At 33.0% G+C, this 21395-nt stretch overlaps 1 protein-coding gene across 2 annotated transcripts in view; it reads right to left on the minus strand.

Moving 5' to 3' along the window:
• Positions 1 to 21395, minus strand: part of LOC125055470 (rho guanine nucleotide exchange factor 11) — a 137465-nt gene that overhangs the window by 109198 nt on the left and 6872 nt on the right. For both annotated transcript variants that reach the window (XM_047657933.1, XM_047657932.1), the window contains exons 2-6: positions 5702 to 5804; positions 4537 to 4680; positions 2944 to 3023; positions 1399 to 1489; positions 674 to 780 (exon numbers count right to left, since the gene is read on the minus strand). In XM_047657933.1, the coding sequence (XP_047513889.1) occupies positions 674 to 780; positions 1399 to 1489; positions 2944 to 3023; positions 4537 to 4680; positions 5702 to 5801 (522 nt within the window). In that variant the 5' untranslated portion in view covers positions 5802 to 5804. The remainder of the gene's footprint in view (positions 1 to 673; positions 781 to 1398; positions 1490 to 2943; positions 3024 to 4536; positions 4681 to 5701; positions 5805 to 21395) is intronic.

Genomic DNA, 21395 nt, shown 5'->3' on the forward strand with positions numbered 1-21395 from the left:
GATTGAATTACGCGTTATTGTTAATGTTATTTTCGACTTTCCAGCACACCACACAATGGTAACTTTTAGGTATAATGAGTCACCAGGTGATCACGAAACGTTTTACAATACTTGGGTACAGAAAAACGTTACGGCACGTTACATGGGGGGGGATGTCAATAATCTTCAAAAATTGCGTGACACGTTGAACGCTCCCTTAATCAAAATTATTAATTACGCACCTTTTTATATATAATAAGGAGCAATCATATGTACAACACTGCCCTTGTTAAGGAGTTTTTAAAACAACATAAAAAAATAATTTACGTAAAACATGCACAGAATCAGACATATAAACAAACGCGAGGTTATTGACCCCGTTACCGTGTTATCAATGTTACCACAAGTTAAGTTTAACAAAATCTAGTATGTTTTTGAGTGAGAAAATGCGTAGCTGCAAATAAAATATTGCTATGTGTACATTGACATACTAAAATTCTGCAAGGAAACTGGTGTTTAGACTATGATAATTATTAATAATTGGCTTTTTATACCCATTTAGTTAATCCAAAATCTTAAACAGTCTAAACTACCTTTCTCCTAACAATCGTGACTATCACAATAACAACATAGCGCTCTATAGCTATCTCTTTCTAATTTAATGCAATATGTAAAAAGAGCGAGATGACACTACCTGTCCGGCCATAATGCTGTCGATTTTGTGCTGTAATTGCGAACATCGTTGCTCTGCGGATTCTAACTCTGCTTGTTTGCGGACGTCAGGTACTTTTAGGAGCTCATCTGTAACAGACAAATCAAATAGTCTTTAGTAACCATCAACCATAGTACTTTTGGTATGGGTTTCGCAAAACTACTTGTTGATTGTGTAGGAAAAACTGCTTTAGTCAATAGTCGTAATTAATCAAAGATTATGAGGACACCCAATTCCAATTTACCAATTCTTGAAAGGCCGGCAACGCGCTTGTGAGCCTTCTGGCAGTGTGAGTGTCCATGGGCGGTATCACTTAACATCAGGTGAGCCTCCTGCCCGTTTGCCTCCTATTACATTTTTAAAAAAAACCCACAAAGACCTCCTGGCCAGATTTGTTCGAATAGTTATAACTCGAGAACGGCTAGACCGATTTCATTTCCGTCTCTGTTTCGAACACCAGAATAACTATTGGATATTGACTAAAAAAATTCAATACAAAATGGTCATGGGTTTCGTAACTGTCAAACATTTAAATTTCATCCCGTCGATACGGTGAACTCACCTCCAAAAAGTCAGCTAATATAAGATAAATGAAACATAAAGAAACGTTTCGTTGAGTTAGCAGACTAGTTACACAAATAATGTTAGACAAAATCTACAATGTTAACGACGGCAATATAATATTTAGAAATTTATAAAATACTCACTTCTTAAATCCCTAATATATTTAAGCTCCTTCTCTAACATAAGCTGCACCGTTTCAGCCTTTTGTTTCTCAATTTGCCGCTGCTTTTCCGGCTGAAACATAGATTTTTTATAATTAATTCCTGGTTTGTTAGGATTAGGACGTTAGCCATTTTTTAAAGAAATACTGTGTTTTTTTTTGAAACTTTACACACTCTTAGAATAAAAAATTCAAATCAAATAATCTTTCGTACAAATAAGAATCAAGTCTATGATATATTTTTATATAACTTATTTCGTTATTAGGGATAAATCCATTTAAGCTAAAAATTCAAAATTCTGAAATCATTTATTCATATAGGTAACAAAATGTACACTTATGAACGTCAAAAAATAAATATATATGAAATGATTCTAATTTTACATTTACTGCCAGTTCTCAAATCAAGGGCGTAGAACGGAAGAGAAGAACTGGCAATAAAGTCTCCGCCACTCTTTTTAATCGCCAAGTTTTTTGTTTTACACAATGTTTGTAAGGAGCTGCAACCAATTCACCATGTTCCACTTGACATCTTAAGTAATTAATAATCATAAAATAAATTAAAAACAAAGATTTTTCCTCAGCAGCAGGAGGCATGGTGAAATAGGAGGATGCACTTACATTCTCGTGGGAACAACACGCAATACTCTTTGGGGGTAGATATATGTATGAAAACAAATGAAAGAGCGAAATGTTACTTTAATAATACCTGATATTCTGATTGGCCAACAGATGACGCGACAATCAGGTTCTTTACAATAAATACTTTAACATATTAGATGTTCATCAAAGTTGAGTCATTATAATGACGCAAGAGTGAGGTCGAACCACAATTTATAGTAGATTTGTCAAATACCTCAAGGCTTTTTAGGAAACTATGAACTTTAAATTTATATTGAATATTGATGTCATGCGACCTTGTTGATGGCACCTGAGTAAATACATAGTGCGTTGCAACAATTTATGCTCAGTAATTTCATGCATTTATAGTAAGACTAGTTTAAACACAAAATGAAATAAATAAAACATGGAATGAATAGTATGCATTTGTTTTTTCTATTAAAGAAAATGGTAACAAACACGGTAATGATGGACCAATTTATGAATAAGGATAAAATAAATCAGTGGCGCTACAACCTCGTTAGGTCTTGGCCTCAGATTTCTGAATCTGTTTCATGATCATTTTTAAATCTAATAGGCAAGTAGGTGATCAGCCTCCAGTGCCTGACACACACCGTCGACTTTTTGGGTCTAAGACATGTCCGTTTCCTCATTATGTTTTCCTACACCGTTCGAGCAAATGTTAAATGCGCACATAGAAAGAAAGTCCATTGGTGCACAGCCGGGAATCGAACCTACGACCTCAGGTATGAGGCCACCTGACCTGAAGCCACTAGGTCAACACTGCTCTGAATTAATAATGATACAGTAATTATAAAACCCGCCGCTAAACAAAAATCTCTTAAAGAAACTTTTGAAATATCTTTACTATATATTTTATTATTTTTATTATAACGTTTTTACTTACATTGACTGGCACAGGCGCGGTTATGGGTCTTTTATGTCTTGAACTCTGCTGCACTGTTAAGACCACCATAGTCGGGTTTTCTGTAATCATTGTAAATAAAATTAATTTACGGCAAGAAAAATATATGTGTGTGGGCATGATTGAATTCATTTAATGATGGCAGCACGGTTTTTACCCGGCCATCTTACGTATTTATAAATAATATTAACAACCTTAAGCATACACCTGCAGGGCTTGCGTAGATATAAAATATTGTTGTTGTTTAATAAATAGTAATAAAGCGACACATTCTCCTTGGAAAGAAATCAATAAATACTGATAGGCCCAGCCACCAGAAAAAAAAATCTTTTGCGTTATTAAAATAGAATTAATATGTTCCGTGCCTGAATGTGCTCTTAAAAATTTATAAAATCTAAGTTCGAGCTGTAATAAAATATATCTAATTTTTTTACTATGAAGATGGTAGATCAAGACTTGACAGCAACATTAGGGGTTCATGGGGTTCATGCTCCACCATATAGGTTGCGGCTTGGCGTGCTGAGTTCAAGCGAGAAAGAACATCCATTAAAGACGACGTTCCTGCACGGGACGCCCTATATCGATAGTGACTGAACAAATTATTTAAAAAGTTGAAAACATTGTCTTGTCGGATCGTCGTATTAAACTTTGTTTTCTATAGAAACTCTCCATAACATTATACACAATCCTTTCGGTGTAAAAAAGTGTCAGAGCTCTGGGTGCCCATAATGCTTTCTGACGCACATAAACAAACGAGACTGTAAATGACACAAAGCAAAGATACCGTCATCTTCTAAACTCTCGGGTCTATAAGATTATGGCTGTTTGTTATGGGACAGCCTAGGGTTGGTAAATGGTAATGATAAAATATCTTAATCGTGGAGCCGTCCACGGGGACTTGGTATACAGGACAAACAATACAGTTGCGTGACGAAATACAAGGTACGACATGGCTCGCAGTTATTTTGTTAATCCCAGATAACGCACAAGTCCAGTGATGCGATGGCTACCATTCAAGAAGCTGGCTTCAAATTTACGTAACAACCTTTATATTCACCTGACCTGGCTCCTAGTGATGTTTACCTATTACCAGGGTGAACAGAACATCTCAGGAGACATAAATTTGAAAGATGAAGGCAGTAGTCGCCACGGTACACGATTTTAGGGGTTCAGGAACATGTTTTAAACAGGAATTTTAGCTTTAGAAAAAAGAGATACAACGTATTTATACCTGAAAGATGACTCCGCGAAAAAATGAATTAACATTTAAGAAAAGATAATAGCGCCATACTCATCATCAATTTTTACCCCTAGTACAATTGATACTTTTAAAGACAGACAGGGTGACTGAGGGTAATATTCAAAATCTAACTATAGCTACCGTGGTTGGAAGATATATTGATTTGATGAAAGATAATTATGATTGGCCTAATATAGCCTATAGCCTATGAGCAATGATAATTAAGCTTAAAACCGAAGATTCTTTATAAAACAACCACGAAAAATGCTACGTTTTAGTATATTTCAGAGCACCGGACAACTATATCAGCAAAGATTAAAATAATAAACAATTACCCTTTATCATGTGTACGACTTCCTGGTGCGTGTGATGCAAAACGGGCACACAGTCCACACGTAGTATGCGATCGCCGGCTCGAAGCCCCGCCCGCCACGCAGGACCGTGCTCCTTTACTGATTGAACGTACACCGGATTGTCACCTGTAACGCAACGATACAATTAAAACAACCTTGGTCACAAATTTTAAACTTTTTTTTTTTTATTATTTAAAATCACGCTTCATTCTTTGTAATAATATAACAATAGCAGTCTTATCAGGAGCCCTTAACATGTTTTTTTTTATATTGTCTAAAGTTAAGGTATCTAATAACTGACCGGGTAGTCCATTTATTAGCCGCGGTAGTAAATAATTCACCGTTCTCTCACCATATTTATTAAACTTTTTAATTTATGTTTATTTATAATTTATTCAAACTTGTAAATTATAAGTGTCCCTCACCTAAATTATTATCAGTGATCCACGTGTTGTCTGTTTATTTTTTACTTGCTATACAATTAGAAAAATAGCCTTCGTTTAGCCGTAAAAAAACTAATGAAAAATGAAAATGAAAAATTACCCATGAATTTGACGCTACGAACAGTGTCATTTGTTTATAGATATATACTCGTTTTACATTAAAAAAGTAGATTAGAAAATTCATTTAATATAAAAAACCTCTTTGAAAATCTAAATTAGTTATCCCAATAGAAAATGTGTAGAATAAACCTACTGGCGACCTTTTTAACCGTGTCGACCTAATTCTTAACGGACAGTTCATTAATCTAACGTGTACGATTAACATTTAACGATGCATAAATTTCAATTTAGAAAAATATATACTTTCTCAAATATTTACAAAATATAAGTATAACATACATCCCCCATCAATACGTAAAATAGGGCACCAAATTTTTTTGTATCTGATAAATTTTAGTTCCAAATCTTCATACAACGTAGAAGCTTCAAACATCTATAAATATTTTACAACCACCTTTGAAAAGCCAGTACATGTTTCTTCAACACAAATAGAGTAATTTGTGGTAAACTTGCATGTTCATGAGTTTGTTAGTTGGAAGTTCACTAGGAGCTCCATTATTTTTGAGTAACATATCGTCAATTATATTCATCTTTTCACGTTATTAAAGCAATGTCAACAGCTAATATTCAATAAAAATACTCACCGGAAACTTTCATGCCGTACCCATGCTCGTCCCGCACCACGGTGACGGTGAGCAGGTCTTCACCAGTCGGCGAGACCGCTCCAACCGTCCCGCCGAACATCACCTGCAAACAACCAACAAGTGTTTTTAAAACTTATGATCACATACATGCAAACTCATCAACTAACAGTCTGAAAATTGTATAGCCATAACATAAAGGATGGTAAGAATAACACAATAAAATCCACAACATTTGACACCTCCCCCAAATTTAGTCACTCTACCACAGATCCTATTTACCACGCAATTACAAAGACGAAAACCCTATGTAAACAGGAAACGCGAGAAAACAAAATGCTATCGCATTACACCTAGCCAGTATAATAGCTCCTATTCCACAGGGAATAGGTTCTGGTATCGTTCGCGTTATTTGTAGACGTGGTCATATACGTCTAGTTAAAAATAAATTCTTATAAATCGGACGGTTCATGAATCTAGTGATGCTTCCATTGAAGTTCAAATTACTACTTCATTCATAGTTGCGTAGATGAAACATCAGTGTGGAAAGAGTTTATTGAGTTATACTAGTCTCGAAACATCAAATAGTTAAACAATATTGTCTTAATCGGAGTTGAGATTGAAAAGGTAATAAATAAAAGAATGGATATTTGAGAAATTCAAAATTATGTTTCTGAATATTTTATGAATATGTCGAATCTACTAAAGCCAGTGTGATTTTTAAATACTTTAAACTCAAAAAACCAACAAACAAACAATCTATCAGCGATACATTACAAAACAAATACATACATAAAATCATTTAAGAAATGTCCTTTAAATATAATTTTCAATGACTTATAGCTACCATAATAACAAGTAAGATATTTGATGAAATATAAATAACATCTTGATTAAAACTAACAAATAGAAGCCAAAATAAGCAGCCTATAGTTTTAACGTGGCCGTCACTTGTCAATCTTGTCAAAGTAAATTTGTGTGAGCGTAGCTGAGACGGTCAAGAGCTGAGTTATTTTGGAATTCAATTTTTTTATAATTGAATTTCATCAGCATTCCGTCACAACAACCCGACATAATATAAGATTTTCGCATTAAAACTATTAATTTGTGGATGAAAATACATATATTTTGACATCAGGAATATGCTGTGACGCTTACAGATCCAGGAAACAGTATAATAATGTGTTGTTGTTATAATGTTAACTACGAAAAGATAATTTATAAAACAGAAACACTGAATAATATTTAAATGTTTATTTTAAAATTACTTAGCTACAATATGTAATTTCATATTCCAATAGTTATAGCATGTACATATACATATTTATATTATATTAAATTAAACACTACATATTGTATATTATTTTCATTTTAATTATTTTAACATGAACTCTTATTGGTTTAGAAAGTTTATAATTGGTTTAGTAATTGAAGATTTTTAATACAATGAAGGTAATTTTTACATCATAAATGTATGATAACAATTTTATATATTACTATGTTATATGCCCTGTACGGTAGAACTAAACTTGAGGCTGGAAAAATATAATAACTATCGGTTAAATCTAACCTAAGTACGTACATATAAAACGAACACTTGCTAATAATTCAAAATTCTTGTCAAACGATTGTCACGATTATTTTCGTAGTGCTATATTATTTTAACAGTCATCAGTGATAAATTACTCCACGACAGAACTAAAGAATTTCCAGTATGTTATCAACGTCGCCGTGACAAATAAAATACGATCAAATTATGACTTAGTATTTTATTAACGCCTTGAAATGAAAGAAACGTGTTAACGATTTCAAAGCATGTATGTTAAACTGTCAATTAAAATGTAACTATTAGTACATTTTGTACGCATTTGAATTTTCACCGAACACTTAAATGATTTTTGTATTAGTCTCGGCACGTAACTTGGCCAATTTGTGCGTAATGGGGAAAAGTTCACGCATCTACTTTAAGTAGAAAATACTCTAAAATACTAATTGTGCGCATGTAATAAATTTGGGTAGCTTTTTGTCGAGATCTAGGTACATCTTTGCGTAAGATACGGTATGGTTGAATAAACTACTATCAAGTTTTCTGATTATGGGTGAAAAAGATTCACCACAAATCTTTAAATATGTAAACAGCATCATCATATTATTCTTAATTTTTTATTTATCGGATCTACTAAATGCAAATATAAATAGTTGTGTATATAATTTGACGAATCATTGGTCTAGTGGTTATTACCCCTGACTGCGAATCCATGAGTCCCGGGTTCGATCCCCGGCTGAGACGAACATCGATGTGATGAGCATTTGGTGTTGTGCTTAGGTCTTGGGTGTTTAAATATGTATTTATACGTCTATCTATGTATAATATGTATGTATATCCGTTGCCTAGTACCCATAACACAAGCTTCACCAGCTTAGCATGGGACTAGGTCAATTAGTGTGAATTGTCTTTTAAAAAAAAAATAAGTGATTTGTTTTATACTTTAAACACAAAAAACTAACAAACATAGAATCTGCAATACATTGCTTGGTAGGAAACAAATACGTCCATAAAATCATTTAAGAAATGTCGTTTAAATATAATTTTCAATGATTTATTATCATAACTAGATGATTGGTGTTTATTTTATACTAGCTGACCCGGCTAACTTCGTTCCGCCTAAATAATAATGTCGTTGTTACTTTAGTTAAACTTATTTTAGGATTTCATTAAGGTGATAACTTTTTTTGCAAATACAGAAATGTTTTATTGCTAGCCATTGCGAAAGAAGAATGGCAGTTTTACACATTAGGCATCTTCTCTCTAGCGTCAATATGGCGATACTGCATGTTAAGCACTTTCTGATATCCAACATCTTTTGATCAGGATCAAAGCATGGTTAATGGTTATGCATCTCCTCATTCACCTCAAGATCAGAATTTCTTAAACTGACACGAATTCGACGTAAAATGATGCGTAGTTTTGTCAACAGATGGCACCATATGGTTTTTGCAATCGTAAAATTAATTAATTTATTTATTGTTATTCGATAACATATCCGATATTTTATTGCTTATTCTGCTATTCGGGACGGAAACAAATCCAACAAATCAAAAACCATGGTAATCGGTCCAGCCGTTCTCGAGTTATAAGTGTTGTAACAAACACGACTTTCTTTTATATATATATATAGATAGATTTACTTCTACAAAAATAAATCTATTGAGTATTTCTGTCAAAACATACAACTAAATTTGCCTTTTAAATATATCAAAAAATACAATTTATTAAGACTATGCATAGAGCACTAGTCCAGACAGATTATTTGTTGGCGTCATACCAGGGACACGCACGCCTCGCGCAACGACAACTTAATGACATAATGTCTAAAATATTAGCATTCCAAAACCGAGTTGATATAAGTCATGCGGTGAAATCACTTCTGTCAAAATCAATAGGGAATTAATCGTTTAAATATTTTATAAGATCTGCCTAATAGAGCCACATTTGTTCCTTTTTTCTTTTCTTTTTGTAAATACCTATTGAAAGATAAAAAAATCATCGTTTCACCTATTAATGAATTTGATATTAAAGTTTTAATTGTAATTTGTTACAAAACATTGTAAATCTTAGGATGTTATGTTATATATATATGATGACTATTTTATTTTTGTATAATGACATTTACTATCTATATATATTATATATTGTCTAAGTGTATATAATGGCCAAGGGAATTTCTGTCAGCCCTCAATTCCACCACTGCATAGGGAGGATGACTCACTGGCCCATTCCGCGAAAGAGAAGGCTGATATTCTAGGCTGTCTCTTTACGTCGAACCACTCAGATTCCACAAAAAAATTATTTGATTTTTTTATTTTTTTATGATAGATTAACAGCATACAAACATACATACAACCCCTAATTTTCACCCCTCTACAATATATACCCCCATTTTTTATTATTGTTTTACTAAACAAAAAAACGTTTCCTAGAAATAATATGTAACATGGCAAAACAAACGTTTGTAGGTTCAGCTAGTTATTATATGTAATAAATAAAATTATATAATCAATAGTCTATAGTAAAATTGTTAGTATATTAGTTAAACTCTAGTTAATAGTTTTTATATAAAATTATGTAAATCAAAGATACAATACGAACTCTAATCGTAATATATGAGATCGTTTATTGCTAATAAATATTTATAAATATTTTAAGTTAAACAGAATATTTACTTAAACAAAGTAATCGACATCGCAGTCAAAAAACCTCATTATCGAAGGCAATAAGTGGCCTACATACCATGCAATATTAAAAAAAAACTGGTGTCAAACAACGGTACAATAAATTTCGCGCGACGCACGTTGCCATGCAAATTTTCATAAGAGCAATCCGAAGCATCATGTATGGGCATGTTCAGCATTCCTATGTTATATTAAATATCTCGTATAAATATCATTTTAACATACAAATATATATGTAAGATAAGTGAAAAGGTTAAAAATGGAACCATTGTGTCATCATGCTACAATTATTATTTAGAACCTTCCATTTATATGGATAATCATCTATTATTATATGAAAAACCTACATAATCTTCTTTTAAATAATCTAGACTAGACAATCGTGGTCGGAGACCAATAGGTCGGCCTAGGTATAGCCGTATCGACAGAGTAGAGGATCAGCTGAAACTGAAAGCCAGCAGTTGGCGAGAGGCGGCACAGGAGACAGAGAGGTCTGGAAGATTCTCATTACCGGATGGCAAGACACTTTTTGGGTCGCAGAGCCAGCGGAGTGAGTGTGTGAGACAATCGTCACATACGTAAACACTAAACACCCAACATGTTGTGTATTAAGGCGGTTTCGTTAATAGCATTATTTGTATGCGCCATGCGTCCGATTACCGTAGAAAGCGGGTACCCACTCGCTGTTTAAATATTGTACATTAGTAAGAACAGTGTTAACAATTGGACCATAACACTTTATTACCTCTTAAAGAACAATTCACATTGAAATAAAAATTAATTAAAAATATTTATAATTCAGTAGTCACTGGGTATGCATGAATTAGAAAAATAAGATTGCCAGTTTAAGTGCCGACTTCAACCAACAACTTATAACCCACCAATTCATTTCAACATCCGCAAAATATATAGCGAGATTATTAAGTACGCGGTACGCTTTATTACAAGCAATGTTGGCTTGCGCTTGTTAACCCTGAAGTCGTACGTTCGAATCTCTGCCATTCATCAATGGATTTTTAATATTCGCATTTAATGATAACCGGTATGCCTTAAACACAAAAATTTCGCCGGTGTGTGTCGTGCACAGAAGACTTGTCGTGCACCTTGTCTTTTAAGAAAAATAAATGATCACTAAACAGATACGGAAATATTAGACCTAAGAAGGTTGTAGCGGCACTGGTTTAGTACACTTTATAACTGGCGATACCTGCAATACTCTTCCATCCTTATCTATTCAATAGGTACAGTAATAGCTATTTCACACGATGTGTGGTACAGTTGAGAAATAAACACATAATATACTAACTACTCGTACAAAATCATTAACGCTTATCTCAAAGACATTGACCACAACTGGGTGACAAAAACCATTATAGGTCAGTCCTTAAACAATAACAGATAATATTGTTAATGAACCACAGACAATGCGTCGCCAATAACACTCGACGCTAGTTGCTAACCCAACGTGCGATGCATAGATAACAGATTTATAGACAATACTCGTTATTACATATAATAGAAAATTTCAAGTGAATAGAAATTTCTCTTTTCCCATTTTTGAATAATCCACGGTTATTAAATCGCAAATCTCAATTCGAAATGACCATATAAAATCATGTCTTAGTTTGATACTTAAGTCAATTGTTTCTTGATTAATTACTATTTGTTTTTTATGGGTCTGGCACGGTTTGTGCATTAGCCGGCGTCAAGTATAAGATTTTTATAATTCGTGCTTGCCTTAGAAATTCGACCGTGTCCTCCATGTACGGTTTAGCACTCGCCCGGTCCCGCACAACCCTCCCAAAGGCCGAGAACAAATTTAAATTAAATTAAAACTTGCCCTCGAACCGGGAATCGAACCCGGTACCCCTCACCTAGCTGCCACTTAATAAGACCGCTAGGCTATGAGGCCCCTTTAATTGCTATTTCTAATTTCTTCTGTTTGTAACATTGCTTTCGTAATTTTCATAGAAGATAAGTTTACCTGTACACGAAATGTCTTACAAGTAAAAGTAAAAACGGACAGGCCCACGCATAAATTTTACGTACAACTTATAAATAGAGGTGGTATTAATGTAGTTGAAATAATTGAGCGCGTCAGCATTCGCTATCACAGTCTAAACATTAACGTGACGTAATGCGATGGGAATCGCGCAACGTGAGTCAACTCAAGTGCTTGGTAGATCATAGGCATTCAGGGACGACTAAGGATACAATAAAGTCTTGTCCCCAATCAGGCCAGATTCATTGAATACGTTTGTTTGCTTTTGATTTTTTTTGTCTCACCAAACATTGTTTTACTAGGAATCTAACCAACTGACGGCGACCACGTCTTAACATCACGAATAAGGTCGACTCTCGATAATTTGAAACTCAAGGGACCAGAGATAAATTTCAAATTATCAAGAGTTCAACATAAAAAGTGTTTGTATAACCACGAGGGGGAGGGGCGACTGAAGGAAATAAGAATTTGATCAAAATTTTTTGCTTATTACTTCTATATTCTTATTATGTATTAACAATTATTCACAAATTTTTATTTCGAAAAGAAGTCTGTAATCTTTTTTTGAGTGAGTAACTTCAGTTTATCATTGTGCAAAGAATTTTCGATAGCGGAGAGAGCGCTCATGTGTAAAAGTAATCGTCACATGTCACCCATTTATGTAAACAATTGAAAAGTCTGTGCATGTATCTAAAATAAACGATAGGTATGTGCATGATAAACGCTTCAAATTATAGAGAGTACGGAAGACCGGATTTCAAATTTTCGCATGTTGGCGAGCAAGATAATACTTTTTCTACTTCAAATTACCGAAGGGACCAATTATCATTGATTTTATTCAAATTATCGAGTATTTTTCAAGGGACCAGAAAAAAAATCAAATTATCGAGAGATTCAACTGAACGAGTGTCAAATTATCGAGAGTCGACTGTATAATATTTCAGAATAAGTAACAATGACTATTAACTAATACATTCACAGACCAAATATATATGTGCAACATTGTTTGTAATATCGAGTTCTACATTTTTAATTTATATTAGGTTTCAGGTTCCAGTATTGTTCATACGAATGCTTCAACTTATACAAAATGTTTAATCACAGTAACTCTTTTAGACTGCCAGTTGTTTTATTATTTACAACAATCCTAAAACTGGTAAATTGAATACTCCCCAAAATTTCATGTCTAATTGAAAAACGCAATATGCAGATGGCAGGTTTTATGAACCTAAGTCACATATATGTACATATATAAAATTCTCGTGTCACAATGTTCGTTCCCATACTCCTTCGAAATGGCTCGTCCGATTCTTATGAAATTTTTTATGCATATTCAGTAAGTCTGAGAATCGGCTACTATCTATCGTTTAATCCCCTAAGTTATAAGGGGTGTCCACCCCAAATTTTTATTTTTATTTTTTCGGCAATTTTTATGTTTTGTATTTTTTTATGATCCATCATACAAAAATACATACAACCCTTAATTTTCACACCTCTATGATCAACCCTTATTTTTTATTATTGTCTATATGTAGTTATTGTTATTGAACTAAAAAAAGTTTCCTAGAAATAATATAAGGTAAAACTAACGTATGCCTGGTCAGTTAGTATATTTATAATAATGTATGTTTATTGAAACGTTGTTGAGTCAGCATACTTTAAACTTACGGTATGATAATATCAAGTTCCCACGGCTCGCCCTAGAAGCACTACGAGTGCTTAATTATCGCTAATGATGCGTACACCATTCATCATTACCATTGCTAAATAATTACATACATACATTTACGTACATTTGAAATAGACAAATGTCGTAGACAAGTATTTTATAATCTCTGACTCATCAGATACTATTTGATAAGGATTTTATTAAAATAATTTCTCAAATCAATTTACATACCAACGGTGACGTAATAAGAATGTATTGGTCATCTTAATTATAGAGCCCAGAAACTTGAATGTGATTCATCGTTCCTGACTCCCTACAAGTATCAAGATCCAGGCGGGATGAAGGAAAAACTATAAGGGCCCGAGATAATTGCGCCAATCTGATACTGGATGCGCCCGCGGCTTTTCTAGTGCGACTTTAAGCCCGGTAAGTAGAAATTGCTGAGTGAAATGCAGAGGAGCCTCAACCATTCTTTTAAAAAGATAATCATAATAAAAAATAAAAGTACTATATTCTTCATATGTTACGTTTTTAACTCTAATAAAATAAATATTTATGTGTGATATGATGTGCTTTAAAAGCGTGTTTTTTAGTTTTTATAAAACTATATTTATTTAATTTTTTAGTAAATTTTTTTTTATTTTTTTTTCTGATTATTGCATTGTCATCGATCTGTGACAGGTGTGCAACGTTTGAATTAAATCTGTCCGTTAAAAGTGGGTCAAAATCGAGTCCGAAGGAGTCGGTTACATACATACATACATATACAATAGCTAATATAAAGCGTGTAAAAAAGAATTTAAAAAGTCTCACGTAAACTCAGATATATAACTTTAAAGATACTACGTACAGGATATTACTTTCGCTCTATATTCATCACTCACGTATAACAAAGGCTTTAATGCAAATTATTTAAGTTTTAATAAGTGTAATGCTATGCTATGCTTGTAATGCTTAAGAGAGTGCCTGCGTCTGGCTATATTGCCTTCTAGCAATGTGAGTTTCCATGGGCGGCGGGGCGGTATGACTATCAGATGAGCCTCCTGCCCGTTTGCCTCCTATTACAAAAAAAAAATCTCGGGGCGTGATTCCCGCAACTCTGCGCAACTCTGCGCAAAATGTACAGCCTTGGCTCGTACACTATTGCGAATGGTTTGTGCATTTTTTCCGCATTAACAATAATTTATTTTGTGTTACGCTTACGCAATAAATTTTAACGACACTGAAAATTTTCTGTTTATTCAAACATTTCATACGTTTTAATAAGCGTAGTCAAATAGACTTTCTCTCAAATTGTTCACGTCAAAATGTAAAGAAAACGTATATGTAATATTTTAATACATTATAACATTTAACGGTTAGATGGGCATTTTATAAGGAAAGGACTGAAAAGCGAAACCCGCTTTTCATGCGGAAATAACACCTATGTAACTACCCGCAACGGCCTGTAACTGATTTGGTTCAGTGATCCCAAGACAAAAGATAGCTTAGAAACTTCAAAGCAAGCACATCTACGTAATATTATAATATACGTAGATGTGCTTGCAAGCCTTTGAATAGTCTTTTGACTGACATCACATGAAAACAAAGACTTAGGTGTAATAAGTTAATTCGACAGTTATTCTGTAGCAATAGCCAATAGCTCCTATTTCACATTTTAAATATTTTAAGAGATTCTTCAATTATACTAAAATTTAGACTAAAAGTATAATGTTTTTACCACGCGGTTTCCTGAGGTGAACGAAAAAAACACTTGTTCCTGAAATTGGGAAATAAAACAAATCTGCAGCCTGATAAGATTATTTAAAATTTAGATTTATACTAAAAATAATACCATGTTAGCAGGTAATGATAGTACAGATGTTTATGTTTAAATGTCTGTTAAGTCGAAGTTATATCTGCACAAATCGGTAGGTCAAACTGAACAAAGCGATGACAAAATACAAACAAACAGACGTTTATCGCGGTGATAACCAACGACTGGGACCGCTAGCACTGACTCATCGGATGAGTATGATAATATTGAACCAAAGTTTTTATATCTATTTTTATAGCTAGAGCAACAAATACAAGCGCGCCCACATATCCAAATTTGTCCATTATATAATTAGGAAGGATTATGTATATTAACTAATTCATTATGGCATTTACTTATTATGTATAAGTGAAAAGATAGCTGCTACCAACCCATGACAATACTTATTCACTAAGTTTCATTTTCTAAATATTTATTATGTACATTTGTATTAAAGAAAAATCATAGAGAGACGTAAGTTGCACTTAGTAATTAAGGATCCAAGATACCGGACCAGTAGTTACGAACACTCAAACTCAGTCACACTTAGCAGAAAAGAAGTCCCAATCGTATCTGCTGGAGTGTTAGTGAGTGTAAGTGCTACAAGCCGAAATGTGCCTGCATTTCGGCGTTTGGTTTATGAAACGGTGTTTGGTTAAATAAGGTCTTCAGAGCGTTTTTAAAGCTAAGGTTACATAAAAAAGACATTCTATGTATGTCTAGACATGGAAATTATTACAATTTTAATGATACACATTTGGTTGGCAATAAAGCATTTGTTTTACTTAATAAATCCGAAAGTACTGAGAAAATTATAGATTTAGGTTACAAGGCTAATCAACTACATGGCCATAAAGCAAACACGATTTTGGAAGAAACCATAACTTTAATTATGTATTTGTAAACATGAAAAGGTAGATTTGCGCTAGCATTGAATCAACTTGTACTGTAATACAAGCGTTATTTCGTAACACGGTAATGAAAACGTTATTTGTTTACCATTTGTCAAGGCTCCGTAGTTTCTAGTTGCTAGATAATTGATTTAACTACCATTACGGGGTCATCGAGTCACTGTATCATGTACTTAGTGATTATTGATTTATAAGAAATAATATCTTAAAGTGTATCCGTGGATCCGTTTCGAATACGCTTGCGAACTTTTTGGTTGATGGACTCTAATGCAATAACAACGTTCGACGGGGGCATTATTTTTATTTTTTTTAATTATTTATTTATAAAAACACTCTATACTTATAGCAATACTTATAAAAATATATATTTTACTTTTTATTAATTACTGTTTTGCTCATGTAAGTGTCATGTAAGTTTTTAATGAGAATACTATACTACGCCCTCGACTTGAAAACTGGCAGTAAATGTAAAATTAGAAGCATTTAATGTATATATTTTTGACGTTCATAAGTGTACATTGTGTGTCCTACATGAATAAATGATTTTTGACTTTGAATAAACTTCTTTATTCATTGTAAAGTTTATCGAGTAGTGTGACGGGGCTGTGAACTAAATAAATTTTATTTTTATGTTTGGAAAACACCAACATACCTTAGAGCCGAATATCGACGCGTAAAGCACTAATGGCTTACTTTTACAAAAATATAAAGTTGCAAAAATACGACGTGAAAACTCTAAAATAGTTCGAATGCCTATTTATGTACGCACATACAACATAAGCAGTAAACAGCACCTAATTCCAAAATTATACTATCGTTTGTTTTGTATGCCGTCCAATTGCTACATCGATTAAATTTTTTTTTTAATAAAATGGGTGAGACCTTGGAAATAGATATATAGTAATTAAGTCCTGATATCACACAAATGCAAGCAAGTACATATACCCCGTACCAACACATCTTTCGCGGTAATAACACTAACAAATTTCTTGTTTATCGGTTATCACCTATTGCAATGTATTGCACAAAACGAGTTTGAATACTACGGACGTAGCGGCCGGATCTTGAGCACGTACTTGTGTCGTAATATGGGAATAATCTGTTATTGCCTCAGAGCGCTTGCGCGTGCTAGATGGACCGTTTTATAAAGACATTTTATTATGCCAGTGGTATAAGATTTTAACTTTTAAATATAAACAAAATGCATTGTGTTTTGTTAGGTTTATGAAAAACTAGCTCCGGTTTCACTAATACTGATTCTTCATTTACCCTTAGACAATGGTTTAGTCAAAGCACCAAGTCATTATTCAGAAGCGCGGCATCCAAAATAAAATAAGCCATGATGATCGCCAACCTTCGCACGGAGATGGCACTATAAGAAGAAGAATATATCTATAGGCGATACGATTTTGTATATTATATAAGTTGGTTAAATTCATTTTTATAAGTGTTGCACTTCTCTTCAAATCATTATAAATCACAATAATATTATTTCCTTATGCTTTCTATTCTCAAAAATCACACAATTCAAGGCCATATAATACATCTGTAACAGTCGCAATTTGAGATAAATCAAGAAAATGGTCGTAAGATATGATGTTTATTATCAGAACGTGGCATCGCTGTCTTCCTCATTTAATATTGCTCAATATTTATTTAAACGTACAGTTTTTAATATTGACGTATAATTTTATCAAATAAACCTTCAACAGAATACTTCTGAATGTCATAAAAACGTAGTAGAAACTGCAATAAAGCAAATTTTTTACAAATATTCACCTCATGTATTTGTATAATATATTATTATATGTAATCGTAATTTCTAAAGTTTTTATTAAAATTAACGGACGAAAACAACAACCGTTTCTAATATTTGGCTGGTAGATTCACAATTTTAATTTTCCTGAAAATTCAAATAATTTTATTTCTTTTATAAATCCTAACGGTCACTAGATATTATGTAAACATCAAATATATATAATATAAATTGTCGTGTGGGCGAATAGTGTTTACAAAAAGAAATTAGGATAGACAAAATTTTTGATAATAGCATAGACTGCAGACAAGACGAGACAATTGAGCTTGAATAATGCTATTACCATGTTTAATTTACGCGTAAACGTCAGTGAAAGTAATTTCAATGACCATGACAAGAAAGATTGCAATTTTTCATTACTTTTGTGTAAATTTATTCGTCGTCTTAATTCTTTCTACAAAAAAATAAATTACTACCGATTATTTTCGTTTTTGCATTAATATACAACTTATTACAAATATACCTAATTAATATAATGTATATAAAATACTGGAAACAGTGACATCACAGTATATAATGGCACACGTAATAAATGTCATAGCGGCTTCCTCTATGCAAATTATTTTGGCAATGAAAACCGATCGTTCGGCTGGCACGTGCCAAATGCTCTCTTTGTTGGTTACGGTCTCTTGTTGATTCCCTAGAAATGCACAACAGACTGGTTATAGCTTTAAACGTGGAAAAAACGAAGGCCGACAAGGTAGTCAATTGTTTTAGAAATATGTTTAAAATTTTAATATACAGCTTGGGTTACTACCGTGTTTTTCTTTGTATGTGTCTCAATAGACACAAAAGATTTCTGCGATAATTACATTGCATTAGTAAGTAAATTAAATAAAACAATATTATCAAGAATATAAGCTGGGAAGATTTGTAAGGTTGATCTAACACAAAAACAACAATATTAATTAACATATTGCTATTATTCCAATAAATTATTCAATGTACATTAATTATACAATTTACACAATCAAATCAGATATCCTTTCATACATAAACATTAAATGCAATGAGCTTCCACTTCCCTTAAAAGCAGGTGTAAGAATGTTTTTTGGCCAATCAACAGAGGTCAGTCAGAATAAATTTCCTCTATCCCTTTCTTGGTAATGAATTAGCATTGGTGAGAGAGGGATAGTTAACATCCCACTGTCAATTAAAATGACCTTACTACTGTTTGCATGGGCTTATTACTTAACTGCATCGCATGAAATAATTTTAACTAAACACTCTATTACTCTAATAGAAAACAAGGTTAAAACTATGGAACGAAAGGGTTTTATTAAATTTTAGACTTTATATTATAGAATATAGCAACCTTATTGATAGCCGCTGTTTTTTCTCTTTCAAGTCTTGTGTATTCCCCATTGAAGTATATTAATAAAAAAACGCGTTTATCTATTCTCTATCATTATAGCATTTTCCAAAAGTTTTGAGTTTTTGTCTGTGAAGACTAATATGTTTTAAAATAATATATTCGTTTATTCTGTGGGCTTTTTTAAATTCCGATAAGCTCAGTTATAATCGAAACAAGTTTATAATACCTCATGAATTGTTACAATTATGAAGTATCTTGTCAAATTGTTAGTATGTATACAATTTGGCAGCCTTGACTGGAGCCTGGTATTTCGGCTGTTTTATAAGACTGTTGACGTAAGTGTCAGTAGAAATATCTAATTGAACTCAATTTTTAAAATAACTCCTCCTACGATTTAACCTACTCCAAAAAAATCTAGGTAAAAGATTCATACAATTTTTATTACGTCATCGTATTTCATTGCATATAGCCCAAAACACTGCCTTCGACTTTTATTATAGAAAACCTTTGACCATGCTCTCTCTCTCTGTTTTAAAATCACATGAATGATATAGTGCTAATTTTCGAGATAATATGTTTATGATATTAAAGAGATTTGATACACGAATTTGCAGAAGCTAAACAAACGAACGTCGACTTCATCACGTGGGTACAATGAAAAAACTTAAAGGCAAACTGTTCGAAAATCAAAAACAAATTATACAGTAGATTTTTCTATTCGTTAATCATGCCGATGCATGGCCCGCACTTGATCATGTATGGGTCCAGTTGCAAAAGCTGAACATTCCCATAAGCTTTGATCATCTAAGCCAGGGGTCTCCAAACTTTCCAGCCTTAGGGCCATACTGATTACTCCAGTAAGTTCTGAGGGCCAAAACCATGTCATTATGCTTGTTATAAGTTATGTTTTTGTCACAAAAACAATAACAATAAGCCTACTACAATGTTATGAGTAGTTAGCCCATGACCATGTCAATGTAGATGTCATATTAATAATTATTCAACATAAAATTAGAATACTTCAGTAAACTAAATTTAATTTGCTATAAAAAATATGTTCTCTAAAAGGAGTTTTCAAGTATACTAGCTCTCCACGGACAAAATCTGTCCGTGGGCCAGATGTGGCGCTAGGGCGTAGTTTGGAGACCCCTGATCTAAGCTGAGCGTACTCGAAAGAAAAAAAAACTACCTCAGAAAAAACGGCTCGACCGATTCTTATGAATTTTTTTATGCATATTCAGTAAGTCTGAGAATCGGCTACTATCTATCGTTTAATCCCCTAAGTGATAAGGGGTGTCCACCCCAAATTTTTATTTTTCGACAATTTTTTTATTTATATTTTCGAAAAAAAAATTGTTTTGTATTTTTTTCAGATCCATCATACAAAAATACATAAAACCCTTAATTTTCACACCTCTACGATCAACCCTTATTTTTGCACTTTCTCCCGCCTCATCCGAACCTCTTCCCGGCCATTTGACCTTGCATACTTTACACATCTTTAGTTTGCTAATTGACTGCGTGAGGAACAGTTTGATTTAAAAGTGTTGGTGTTCTTTACTGTGCCATTGTGCATTTATGTGTTATCATGTCGCAAAAAAAGAGAAAAGTGTTTTCTATTGAATAAAAATCTCATGTCATATGGATAAAATACAAAAAACATTTGAGACTGGGCTAAAAAAAAAAACAGACCAAAATGACTGATTACTTTTGTACCTAATTATTTCGTAATAAATATTTTTGTTTCTTTTTTGACTCCTTTACATATTATAATAATATAACTATGTACATACATATGTACTGTACTTGTGTATATGAGATTGCTTATAACGACTATCGGATATAACGTCGGCAACTATACGGTCCCTTCAATGTCGTTATAAACGGTTTTGACTGTATATATACAGTCAAAACCGTTTATAACGACATCGTTTACAACGACCTATCGGTTATTAC

Source organism: Pieris napi, chromosome 13, assembly GCF_905475465.1.
Source record: "Pieris napi chromosome 13, ilPieNapi1.2, whole genome shotgun sequence".
NCBI classification, from domain to species: domain Eukaryota; kingdom Metazoa; phylum Arthropoda; class Insecta; order Lepidoptera; family Pieridae; genus Pieris; species Pieris napi.